Source organism: Polypterus senegalus, chromosome 1 (assembly GCF_016835505.1).
Source record: "Polypterus senegalus isolate Bchr_013 chromosome 1, ASM1683550v1, whole genome shotgun sequence".
NCBI lineage: Eukaryota > Metazoa > Chordata > Cladistia > Polypteriformes > Polypteridae > Polypterus > Polypterus senegalus.
The window spans coordinates 124,438,104-124,451,714 of NC_053154.1; the positions used below are offsets into that span (position 1 = coordinate 124,438,104).

Below are 13,611 nucleotides of genomic sequence, written 5' to 3' on the forward strand. Positions count from 1 at the left end.
CTCTTCTGCAATCATAGTCTTACTGGATCTGATTGCAGCATTTGACACAGTGGACCATGGAGTTCTGTTAAAACAGCTTGAAGATGAAGTAGGCATTCAAGGCTGTGCATTGAAATAGTTTGAGTCCTACCTTAAAGGTAGATCTATGTCTGTTAACATAGATGGGAATTTCTCTCAGCCAGCTCTTCTCACACAAGGCATCCCTCAAGGTTCTGTCCTGGCTCCCCTTCTATTTTCCTTTTATCTGCTCCCCTTGAGGGCCATCTTTTACAAACATGATGTTGAGTGTCATTGTTATACTGATCATATGCAGCTGTACCTTAAAGTTAGTCCTGACATCACTTCATCTCTAAAAAAGCTGTTGAAATGCTTTGAGGATATTAAATATTGGATGGCACAATCTTTCTTACAATTAAACGAAAATAAAACAGAGGTCATTATTTTAAGGCCTACCGCATATGCAGTTGAAATTAGCACTCAGTTAGGTTCCTCTTCAACAATGATTCCTAATGTTGTCAGAAACCTAGGTATCATCTTCGAGTTGTCACTAACTAAAGTCCAATTTTTCACCAACTGAGGCAAATTTCTAAACTAAAATCCTTTCTTTCACAGAAGGACTGGGAAACAGTCATTCATGCCTTTATTACATCTCGCCTAGATTATTGTAATTCCTTATATGTGGGGCTGCCAAAATCTGCTCTGCCACACCTTCAGCTGGTTCAAAACACTGCACCTAGATTCTTAATTGGGTCGAAAAAATGATCATATCTCCCCCATTTTAGCCTCTCTCCACTGGCTACCGGTGAGGTGTTGCTTTGATATTAAAATCTTGTTTGTTTTTAAAGCCTTGCATGGTCTCACTCCAAAATATATCTATGACCTCCTTCACCCCTATGTGGCACCAAGGCCACTGAGGTGATCTAGACAACTATTCCTTGTAGTTTCAAGATCTCAGCTGAAGTCTAGGGGAGCTTTCTCAGTTATTGCTCCAAGGCTTTGGAATGACTTGCCTTTTTACATCAAGTCTTCATCCTCTATCGAGGTTTTTAAAGCTGTCTTAAGACCTACTTGTTTTCTTCTGCATTTCACTATATATAATGGGATTGTAGTGGATGTTATAATTGGTTGTTTTATTAATCTGCTTCTGTATGATTGTCCATCCATCCATTTTCCAACCCGCTGAATCCAAACACAGGGTCACGGGAGTCTGCTGGAGCCAATCCCAGCCAACACAGGGCACAAGGTGGGAACCAATCCTGGGCAGGGTGCCAACCCATCACAGGATACACACAAACACACCAAGCACACACTAGGGCCTAACACCTAACCGGCATGTCTCTGGACTGTGGGAGGAAACCGGAGCGCCCAGAGGAAACCCACACAGACACGGGGAGAACATGCAAACTCCACGCAGGGAGGACCCGGGAAGCGAACCCGGGACTCCTAACTGCAAGGCAAAAGCGTTAACACTGCGCCTCCGTGCTGCCCTATGATTGTTTGCATTGTATTTATTTTAATGGTTCTTTTTACAGCACTTTGGCGCAACCTCTGTTCTTTTAAATGTGCTTTTATAAATGAATAATCTAATCTAATCTAAGATCAACAAATACATAGACAGGAAGTTCTCATTGTAATAATAAAGATTAATGATGCAGCAGGAAATACAGTTGGGGAGAACAAAGGAATAATAAACATATTCATGGAATATTGTAAGTTTGTTTTTTTTTTTTAAACAAAGTTTGCAAAAAACAATTTAACCAATGTCCTACACTTTTTACTGATTTCTGTTGCTGAGGCTATACTGGCTAAACTCACACAAAATATCTCCAAAACATAATGTAAGATATTTACACTTTACCCTCAGTGAGAAAATGATGTTCAGGAAGTAATTTCTGTTTAGGTGTTATATTAAGAGAGAGGTACATGGAGGACTTTGCTGAAGTCCAGACGAAACCCTCTAAACTCTTCAAATGTTTTTGCCTAAATGAAGAAGAACCTTGCATGTTACAGAGAGCAGTAAGTCTAGCAGCCATAAAGAATGAAGTGCAGGAAGAGATGCTTGAGGAGGTCAGGTGGTATGGTCAAAGTAGCCTCATGGTTATTCTTGAGGCCAGGAATGATTCTTGGGATTGCTTTCTAAGTCTCCTAGGTGTGGTTTAAAGGTCGGTTACTGCCACATACGTGCTCTGTTCAGAGTTGTGACATGAGCTGAGGAAAAGTCTACTTGCAGAAATATAAATAGAGAGTGAGACTGAGAGGTTAATGAGAGTATTTTGTTGCATAATAAACTATATTTGAGGTGAACAAATTGCCAAGCCTCCAGTCAGGGATAAACTCGCCCCAGGCATAGTAGTGCAGTTAAGAAATATAATATTTTATGTTGTTTTTTTTTTTAAACTTGTTTAATGTATGAATATTCTGTCAAAAATCTAGATTTTGTGCACATATTCAATAATTAAATGTGAGCATCAACATAAATAGGCAGATTACTAACCCTAGTGCAACATCTCTCTGCTCTGACAGCATGATTTGTGAGTTGCTAATCTTTTACTACTACTTTGTTTTTTATTCCCTATTTCTCTGTATTGTATTCTCTATTTCCCTATTTGGTACAACATGTGAAATTTTACAGCACCCTTTGTTCCTAAACTTTAAGATGACAATGTTCAGCTCAATCGAACATGTTGCTTTGTGTTGAGACGAATATCAAAGAAGCTGGAAGACAATGCCTTTTTTAAAATTTTTTGCTTGTAAATGGAAAACCCTAAAACTGGGCTAGCTGTACTCTAATTTCTGGAAAAGCAGCATTAGAGGAACATACAGTATGAGTAGATCATCGGTGCTGTTCACAAATATGGCTGTAGACTAAATGCATACAAGGCATTTAATAAAACCCTCTGGAAGAGTTTGGTGTTTTGGGTCAAGGAATTATATTTGGGCATGTGGACATAAATTTGGTCAGATCTACTAGGTAAATAACCACATAAGGATTCCTTGGTATCCTGTGGCCAACTAAGGTCTTAACTGAAAAAGAAGAGAGTGTGGACCTGAAGGTTCTGTAGTGAATAAAGGCAGCAATAGATTACAGTCTGGCTCAATGACTACATTTTATGTATTACAACTTCCGGAGAAATTATAACAGGTCAAATTGCTAATCTGAATAATAGCTAAACAATATGTGAATGAGAACACTGACAATGTGTGACTGAGAATTTAGAATGGCAAATGGAGAATGGTAAATGGTATTTGACAAACTGAAAGTTGCCAGCTGGGAGTAACTGTAAGGCTTACATCTTTTTACAGCGCCTTATTAAAGCTGGCATGCTCCTCTGTAATCCACGATGATTCTCGTTTATCACTATTTCAAAAATAAAGTGTTGATATGCATATGTATATGTTGATATGTATATGTGAATTCCCCCTTGGGATTAATAAAGTATCTATCTATCTATCTATCTATCTATCTATCTATCTATCTATCTATCTATCTATCTATCTATCTATCTATCTATCTATCTATCATTTCCCATTCAATAAAAATGACATAATTTAAAGTGATTTTTTTCTAATGCTTTCTTTCTTTCAAATTGTGGAATTTTTCATTTTGTCTTTATGGGACTTATCACTTCTGAGACCTCTGATTTGAACACTTCCCTCAGGAGACTACCAGTAAAGTATATATAAGAAAGATTGCTTCATAAACCATATTTGCATTTGCCAATCTGCAAGGATGAAATTCTTTGTTTGTACATGTGTTATTTTTTATTTAATTCTGAATGCTCTTGGAGAAGTACAACACACATGCAAACTTTTAGATCAGTTTGATTTAAATGGATTGTATAAGTATGGAGATATTATTTTAGGAGGTATTTTTGTATTAAGCTTTAAAACTGTAATTCCAGATTTGTCATTCAGATTTAAGCCTCAGCAGTGGCACTGCAATGGGTAAGACAAAGAAAGACTCATTTCAATAATCATAGTTGAATTTTATTTAGAGTACATTTAAGATATTAGAAAATAATCAAAAACCTGTATCAAATGGCAGTAGCAAAATGCTATATTTATTTTAATGGTACTCTATGAGGTAATCCTCTGAATACTGTAAACAGATTAATCATTTCTGTAATGTACTATATTTGTCTTTTGACAGTTTTGAAATTTCAGAATTTCAGCGGATTCAAACCATGATCTTTGCTATTGAGGAAATTAACAAGGACCAGACTCTTCTGCCAAACATAACTCTGGGATATAGAATGTATGACAATTGCGTAACCCTTCCAATCGCTCTGAGAGCAGCCATTTCTCTTTTAACGGGGCTTGAAGCAAACATGACTCCTGAAGACTGCAGCAAGTCTCCTCCTGTTCTTGCAGTTCTAGGAGATCCTCTATCATCCCATTCTATTGCTATGTCAAGGATTTTGAGTCTTTTTCGTGTACCTATGGTAGATTTCTTTTTACTTTTTTAGCTTTTATAATTCTGTGATAATTTCCACTGGATATAGTTAATCTGTTATTCTATTGCATATCTTCATTTTTCAAACTGATTAACTTTAATTTTCTTTATTCAAAAATGTTTTCAGAACTGATTTTTACTGACTTTGATATTTCTCATTTACTTTTCAATCAATGCTTTTAGATCACTTTTTATTTATTTCTTTCCTCTAAACAGAGAATTAGTTAATAGTAGTAATATCTAACAACAGTTGTTGAATATGTCAGTATATTGTCTACAATTTTATATATAGCTTTCTTATAAGCACACAAAATCAAAAAAATTATGGCAAAGTTAGTATAACACTATTACTGTATTTTAAAGTACCCAAAATGATAGAAAAGTATTAACAATTACATCGCACTACTTACATCAAAAGAGTGTTTCCATTTTTTACTTATGTTTCAGTTACACATTATGTTTAGTTAAAGACTTTCTGCATACATTTTTTTCCAGTCCATACTTGATCTTGAGTCTTAAATGGGCATGTATATTTAAAAATTGATGGATAATGATATTTTTCCCTTTATTTTTAGGTCAGCCATTATGCCACATGCTCCTGCTTAAGCAATAAACAGGAGTTTCCCTCATTTTTCAGGACAATTCCAAGTGATGCATTTCAAGTTAAAGCCATAATTCAAATTATTAAGCAATACAGATGGATATGGATAGGCGCCATAGCAAGTGATGATGATTATGGACAAAATGCAATTAAGATCTTCATGGAAGAAGTCAACCAGTTTGGCTGCATAGCCTTTATAGAAACTATTCCAACTGTGTACAGAAAAGTAAAAATTCTTCAAATAGTGAATACCATCAAACTGTCTACTGCAAAAGTTATTGTTGCCTTTTCAGGTGAAATTGAATTAAATGCTTTGGTTACAGAAGTCATTTACCAGAATATTACTGGCAGGCAGTGGATTGCAAGTGAAGCTTGGAGTACATCGTCTTTATTAGCAAGTAAAGAGAACTTTGCCTCCTTTGGTGGAACAATAGGCATTGCTGTTCGCAGAGGTGAGATACCAAAGCTGGAAAACTTTTTGCTTAATTCACATCCTGATTTTAATTCTAATAATAGATTGGTCATCCAGTTTTGGGAAGAATTATTTAAATGCAAATTTCCCCAAAGTATAAGAGAACAGAATGAATCCATACTGTTAAGCAGCAAAATTTGTACTGGAACAGAAGACATGAACAGTGTTAAATCTGCCTATGGTGATGTTTCCGAACTGCGGTCTTCCTATAATGTTTATAAAGCTGTGTATGCCATTGCACAAGCCCTACACAACTTAATGAATTGTGAAAATGGAAATGGCCCCTTTCAAAACCGTTCTTGTGCAGATATCAAAAGTGCACAGCCAGGGCAGGTAATGTTTTTAATTTAATGCTTAAACATAAAGTTTATATATAACATATTAGTATTAACTTGTTCTGGTTTAATTTTATCCTCATTATTGAGTCATTAAGTCTAGAAAATACTTTATAATAAGAACTGCATTCATAATCTGTTTGTTAAAGCTTCTGCATTATTTGAAAAAAGTAAACTTCACAAACCACCTGGGAGAAAGGGTGGCATTTGATGAAAATGGAGATGCTATTGCAATTTATGACATTGTAAACTGGCAAATGACTGACCAAGGAACAGTGGCAATTAATACCATTGGTGTCTATGATGAATCAAAACCTGCTGAACAGAAAATATCACTTAAGGAAGATAAAATCTTTTGGAACTTTGAAAATGGAAAGGTATGTTGATTTAATCTATCTATCTATCTATCTATCTATCTATCTATCTATCTATCTATCTATCTATCTATCTATCTATCTATCTATCTATCTATCTATCTGTCTGTCTGTAAGAGAGACAAAAAAAGAGAGAGAGAGAGCAAGAGAGATCAGTCAGGGTGGGTTGAACCCGTGTGAGTGGCATGAGGTTGGCTGCTAACGCAGATCAGTTTTTTTTTTATAATTTACACTTGGTACAAAGATCACTACACAGTGTAACAGGTATTTGAGAGGGTGCTCACTCCAGGTCAAGATATGACAAACTGTTTCAGCCCTCTGTCTACAATAAAGAGCAGACATGTTAAGAACAGGGTGGCACAGTGGTAGCGCTGCTGCCTTGCAGTTAGGAGACCCGGGTTTGCTTCCCGGTTCCTCCCTGTGTGGAGTTTGCATGTTCTCCCCATGTCTGTGTGGGTTTCCTCCGGGCGCTCCGGTTTCCTCCCACAGTCCAAAGACATGCCGGTTAGGTGGATTGGTGATTCTAAATTGGCCCTAGTGTGTGCTTGGTGTTTGTGTGTGTCCTGTGGTGGGTTGGCACCCTGCCCAGGATTGGTTCCTGCCTTGTGCCATGGGATTGGCTCCCGCAGACCCCTGTGTTTTCAGATTCAACAGGTTGGAAAATGGATGAATGTTAAGAACAGTTTTTTTAATGTATCTCTGCTTTTAATCTGGTGCCAGAGCTCATAAGTACACTATTGCTATGGGTTGCAAGAGAGCACTGTAGAGTTGTTAATCCATATCTTAGAAGAGGCTTCTCCAGAAGAAGTGGAAGCTTTAAAGTACTGCATTGACTTTTGTAGGACTCTTTAACTTTACAGTGGATGGAAAAGCAGGCCACATAACACTAATGATGAAGAAATTTTAAAGGTGTAGATGAAGAGAAGCAGGCTAGATGTCCCACAATATACTACAGTTAATATACCCAATCTGTTTATTTAGTATTATAAAGTTGTTCTAGCTGTGCTTTTATTTGTAGTTATTTATTTATTTTAATGATAAAGGAATTTATTAGATATTTGGTGGTCTGCTGTTTTTTTTTTTCCAAAATCAGATAATTTTGCAATTTATATAAAGTTTCAAACAATAAAAGAAATATTAACATATTTAAAAATGTTTAGAGGAATTTAAGGTTTCCTCACTGATAGATTTTAATCTATCAAATAACAGTTTAAATATACAATCTTCATCCTACTAAAATAACTTGATGTTGCTTTTACTGTAAAAGCAAAAATGGTCATGTCATCTTTCATTTTTTATTATCCTGTATTTATGAAGGTACCATATTGCTAATAACAAAGCTTCGGTTCCATTTAGGCTCCAGTCTCAGTCTGCAGTAGCAGCTGTTTGCCTGGCACAAGAAAAGCGCCACGAAAAGGAGAACCAATTTGCTGTTTTGATTGCATTGCTTGCTCAGATGGAGAGGTCAGCAGTCAAGTAGGTGAGTGCTACGGGCAAATGACCGAATATAAATATAACACTTCAAAGAAAGCACAATAGTAAACTCATTATTTTGACTGAATTCATAGTGTATAACTGCATATATGTAAGAGTATGTAATATGTAACAGTAAGAGAAAAAAGATCAAAATGTATTTCTCTAATACAACACTGACTGAATATTACTAAAGACAGAAAACACCATATTTAAGATATTTTCTAATAATCGTTCTCTTCCAAAATTTAGCTAAAAATACAGAAACAATTAATTCTGTAATTATTTCCTATAATGTTATACTATAATAGTATAAGGTAGAGCAGTTAACGGAACAGTAAAGGATTTAATTCCAGTTCAAATGTTGCCAATCAGACTAATCATACTATATTTGAAAAACTACTAATTTGTCAAAGTAAAACTGCCAGTATTCAATAGTCTCTTGCAGTGTTAAAGTAACCATTTAATGGTTAATCCATGGACCCATATTCACATTTAAAGTGTTTACATAGCACTATTTTGCTATGCACAAAAACCTGATTGAGGGCCATGTTATACAGTACTGTAAAAAGCTGAATTTGTTTGATACAAGTTAGAGGCACAGACATGCGCAGAAGGTCCTCTCAGCAGTTTATTATTGCAGTCACACTTTTCCATTATAGCACAAAAAGGCTTTTTTTTATTTTTCATGTTTGATAAAGGTTAGAGGCACAGACATGAGCAGAAGGTCTTTTGAGCAGTTTATTATTGCAACCACACTTTTGTCTTACACCACAAAAAAGGCTCTTTTTCATTTTTCATCTCCTCTAGTTTCCTGCATCCCTCACACAGCCTATAACAGTACAAAAAAGGCCAGTTAAGATTAATTGAGCTGCAACCTTCAAACATAATAAACATTGAAATATTAAACTTAAAAATTTATAAATACTGCATTAATTGATTCATTTAACAGTTTATCTTTAAAACATGATTCTACACTATGGTGCTATTGCTGACAGAGCCCTGCCAACACTAGTAACTGAATAATTTACTGAGGAAGCATTCATAATTAGTGTATCTCATAATACTGTAAAAAGAATAGGACAGGATGCAATGCGGTCTAGTTTACCTTTTAGCAAAAGGTTAATATCCTGTTTATTAACAGTTTATTGTTTATTAACTGTTTATTTCATTCTTATTTCATAAATGCATTTCAAAGACTTCATTGCCTTTCATTCACATTTATGGAATGTGTTTGTTTCTGCTAGGGAATATTTAGATGTCTTAAGCAGATGGCGAATATTAAATTAACAGTTTTCCATCTACCAATTTTAAACGAGAGCTGTGCAAACTTCTGCTGTTCAAAGTTCTCACCATCTCATGAGCCAATGAGACGATACACTATTTCTCATGTACATTCGCGAGCGTCACTCATTTTGAGAAAGCCAGCGAGTGTTTCATATGTTCTTCTCACTGTTGAAAGGCGCTAGAGAAACTGGCCCTGAGAGTCAGGTTCAATAGCAGTAGTACGACAGACAAGAGCAGAATTTTTAGTTATATATACTTGGAAGTGTACAGTAATTACATTCCCCCTGGGTACCTCTTATAGGAGATGTACAAGACAGCCCACTGGGAGAAGATCAAGGGAACAGACTCGGGACACAAGTTATACATCTCCTAATTGTCCTTACAGTTTACTGTCTTGTTAATCAGTTATTATAGATTACCCTTTTACAATTAAACAGAAATATCATTTTCTTTGTGGATTTGTGTGGAAACGGTATATAACACTTCATGAAAATAATTGGTGCAGGTTGTTGTTCACAAGGCAAGCAGATCCAGGCAGAAGTGACATCAGAGTAGAACTGGATAGGAGTCTAAAAGTAATTTAAAGTTTACCCTGGCAAATGCATGAATTTTTTTAACACCAGTGTGTACAGGTAAAGGCCGGCAATGTGTGTTCCTCTAATGTTCTGGGGGAATGCTGAAGACTTCTTCCTAGAGTTACTAATCTACTTATCTCTCTCCAACTATATCTTGTTTTTAGTTTACTAATTAAATAATGGATAATATTGCCCCATAGAAATTCATATGAGATTTTTCTTTTATTATTTTTTAATAAATGTATTTTATATAACATATGAGCAAAACAGTATTAATTTAGTTTTTGGCAGATGAGCAATGGCTTGCACTTTAAAAAGGATCTTAAATATCATCTAAAATAACAGATTTAACTATAATATATATTTTTTTCAGATGCAACAACATGTGTAAAATGTGCACAAGACTTCTGGTCTAATTATGGAAGAAATGAGTGTTTATTGAAGGAAATGGAATTTCTTTCATATGAAGAGCCTATGGGAATCACATTAACAACTGTAGCAATAATGGGAGCCTGTTTTTCTGTTGCTATATTGGGATTATTCATACACTTCAGGAGCACACCAGTAGTTAAAGCTAACAATTCTGAACTGAGCTTCCTTCTGCTTGCATCTTTAACTCTGTGCTTCCTTTGTACTTTATGCTTTGTTGGACAGCCTTCTAAACTAACCTGTATGCTGAGACATGTTGTGTTTGGCATCAGCTTTGTTCTCTGTGTTTCTTGCATTCTGGTTAAAACTATTGTAGTTATAATGGCATTTAAATCTTCACTTCCTGGTAGTAATGCAATGAAATGGTTTGGCATTGCCCAACAAAGAAGCACCGTCTTTTTCTTTACTTTTGTTCAGTCTCTGATATGTATTGTATGGCTATCCACAGCTCCTCCTATCCCAGCTAAAAACACTAAATACCAAGCTGCTAAAATTATTTTGGAGTGTGATCTTGGATCACTAGTTGGGTTTAGCTTCATTCTGGGATATATTGGCCTATTGGCTGCAGTATGCTTTGTTATTGCATTTCTTGCAAGGAATTTGCCGGACAATTTCAATGAAGCCAGATTTATCACTTTCAGTATGTTGATTTTCTGTACAGTTTGGATAACTTTTATTCCAGCTTATATAAGCTCTCCAGGGAAGCACACAGTAGCAGTGGAGATTTTTGCAATTTTAGCATCAAGTTTTGGAATACTTTTTGCCATTTTTACACCTAAATGTTATATTATTATATTTAAACCACAGCAAAATACAAAAAGAGCTGTAATGAGGAGGTAAAACTGAGAGATATGGTCCAAAAAAACTATTTGATCAATACAATACTTTAGATACCTGTGATATTTTAAATTCACAGGAATATTTTTTTCCTTTATTGTATTAATTTGAGTTGTATTTACTTTACTGTTAAGATTGTCCTTTCTTGTTTTTATCAAAATAAATGCATGTTATAGCATTACTGATGTATTATTTTCATTCTGAAATTTTTAAGTCAGATCTTTGAATCACAACATAGCATTCGATTACATTAGCTTATGATGAGGCGATGGTTAAAGTCCCAGCAGACTGTGTGAAGTTTTAACATTCTCCCCATGTTTGAACAGGTTTTTCCGTGGGTATTCTGATTTTCTTCAACATCCACAATCATGCATGATAGGTTAATTGGAAAGTCTTGTCTTTGTCCATAGTGACCCTCAATTAGAGGTTAGGAGCCCACACTGATTTATACAGTACATTGCTGCACCTACCACATTACAAACCAACTCAGGGTCCCAGATAAGGACCCAAGTGCAGCCATGCAACAAGTGACACTTCAGTACCACACTAGTTAAGGTGGTATGGAACAGTGTGAGGCTTTTTATGGTGCCAATTCTGCCACCAACCCTGAGGTTTTCCCCTAAAGTTTGGAGGGCCTACATGCAGGGCTGGATGCAGATTAACGTCATACCCAGGATGGAGCAATTACAAGTCTCTTTTGGCATTTACGGGATTCGAACCAGCAATTCAAACCGATTGTCAGTGCAGATCCCTAGCCTCAGAGGCACCACTCTGCACACGACTCTCAATTAAAATAGGATAAAATTAATATTATATATATTCCAAAACTGAACTGTGCTTTCTGTACTTTCATAATAAACAGGAAAATGTTATTCGGAACAATACATTTCCCAAGTTATGCACAGCTGGACCTCAAAATGGCATCATGTGCTGTTGTGCATTTTAAAGAATGGGCAATGAATGAACTACTTGTAGCAGAGAAGAACTTGGTAGCAAACAGCAGCAGACATTTAAAAACATACAGACATCAAATGCAATTGATAAAAGCACTATTAGTTGTAAGTTTCTGATTCTGGCAAAGGTCTGGAGGAGTTTCTAGATGTGCCTCACCCAGGTGGCCCAGCAACTACAGTCATTATGGCATTGCTTAAAAATACTGATGTACTTATCAAAGAAAAACAATAGACTAAAGCAGAAAGTTTGTATCTGAGCTCTAAGTATACAAGGAAAACGTGAACAACATTATCGGTTCCTCAGGAATTGCAAGTATGTACACGTTGCGTTCCAATCAATCACATAACTATGCTGAGAAAGATGTGTTCAGATTTAACTTAATGTTAATAGGCTCAGATTAAAAGCTTTTTTTGCTATAAAAACTTGATGACACATGGATCAATATTTTTGAACAAGAGGTGAAAATAGAGATATTGAATTTCGTTTCGTCCAGTTTCAAGAGAAAGCATGGCTACCCCTTCAGATGGAAAGGTACTGGCCAACTTTTTTGGGGTTTACAGTGGGTGAGTGTGGTAAAATAATATGCACCGTAGTCAAACCATTAACTCATAATCTGCATATTCCAAATGTTAAAAAGTTGCAGAAGCATTTAAATAGAGTTTGAGGTCATGCAATTTGCTGAAATCCCCCTTCAGCATGACAACTCACAGCCACACACAAGTTTTAAAATACAGGAAGCAATCACAAAACTCTGCTATATTATTCTTCTACATCCGCCTTAGAGTGACATCTAATGATGCGCAGTTATACCATGCCCTTCATAAGGTGGGTGTCTATGAGTGTTGAATAGGCACAACACTAAACAAATTGTTGTTCATGGTTTGTAAGACCACTTGCATGATTTTCCATAGTGCTGAAAAAATGTTCGATTAAAAGCGTTTCATGTAAGTACACACCGTTCTGTTTAAAGAGAACAAAACTTTGTCAACCAGCAACTAAGTCACATCCTAACTTGAAATGTTTGGGAGGGAGCATCATGGTGTTAGAGCCATTCTGCTGGCCCTGGGGGAGTGGTTAGCAGTTACTGAAAGATAATAAAGTTTTATCAAGAAATTCTACATAAAAAAATCTGATTATCTGGTTGTGATCTGAAGCTCAAAAGAATTATGACCGTATTAAAGTCTGGAATTCAGTCTTTTTTAAATATTCTATAATACGCTTAAATCAATATTTTAAGGTAGGAGATTTCAAAAATATAAATGAGCTGAAAAACTTAGATAAAAAATAAATGACCCAAACCACTTACAGGGACATTATCAATGTTTAATAAGCAGTTTCCAGGAAGAATTTGGTTAAGGTTATAAATGTCTTCTAGTTACTAACTATGCATTTTCATTTTTTAAACAATATGTAGCTGCATTTATTGAGGGTCTCTAAATAGTTCAAAATACAACTACCAGAAAGGCATTACAGAAGTTCATACAACTTGCTTGTTTTAAAACTTTATTGAAATTCAAAGCAAGAATTCACACAAAAATAAAGAGAAAAATTGATATTACAAAGTAAAGGTAAGTTCTTGCATAAGACATTCAATTTAAGGTTTAGAATTGCAATTCTTCTAGTTGCTATTTATTATCTCATACACTAGGACCATACTCACATATTTTAAAGCTAATGTAATGGTTGTGGTAACAAAATTTGATTAAATTAGATTAGATAAACTTTATTAATCCTATGTGGAAATTCAAATGTGTACAGCAGCAGAAACATAAAAAAAACAAGAATACAACCTCACAGCACAGATAATTAATTCAGTCAATT

The 13,611-nt window shown here is 35.4% G+C and overlaps 1 protein-coding gene across 1 annotated transcript; it reads left to right on the forward strand.

Moving 5' to 3' along the window:
• Positions 1-1,923: 1,923 nt before the first annotated feature.
• LOC120530209 (extracellular calcium-sensing receptor-like) lies at positions 1,924-10,839 on the forward strand. Its single transcript, XM_039754535.1, has 7 exons — positions 1,924-2,149; positions 3,792-3,945; positions 4,151-4,442; positions 5,029-5,859; positions 6,011-6,238; positions 7,592-7,715; positions 9,944-10,839. Exons 1-7 carry the CDS (start codon positions 1,924-1,926, stop codon positions 10,837-10,839), a joined length of 2,751 nt encoding a protein of 916 aa, XP_039610469.1.
• Positions 10,840-13,611: the final 2,772 nt, after the last annotated feature.

Coding starts and splice junctions, on each gene's coding strand:
- LOC120530209 (XM_039754535.1), top strand. CDS start 1,924: ATGGAGGACTTTGCTGAAGTCCAGACGAAACCCTCTAAACTCTTCAAA. Junction 3,946..4,150: donor CAGCAGTGGCACTGCAATGG/GTAAGACAAAGA, acceptor GTCTTTTGACAG/TTTTGAAATTTCAGAATTTC. Junction 4,443..5,028: donor GTCTTTTTCGTGTACCTATG/GTAGATTTCTTT, acceptor CTTTATTTTTAG/GTCAGCCATTATGCCACATG.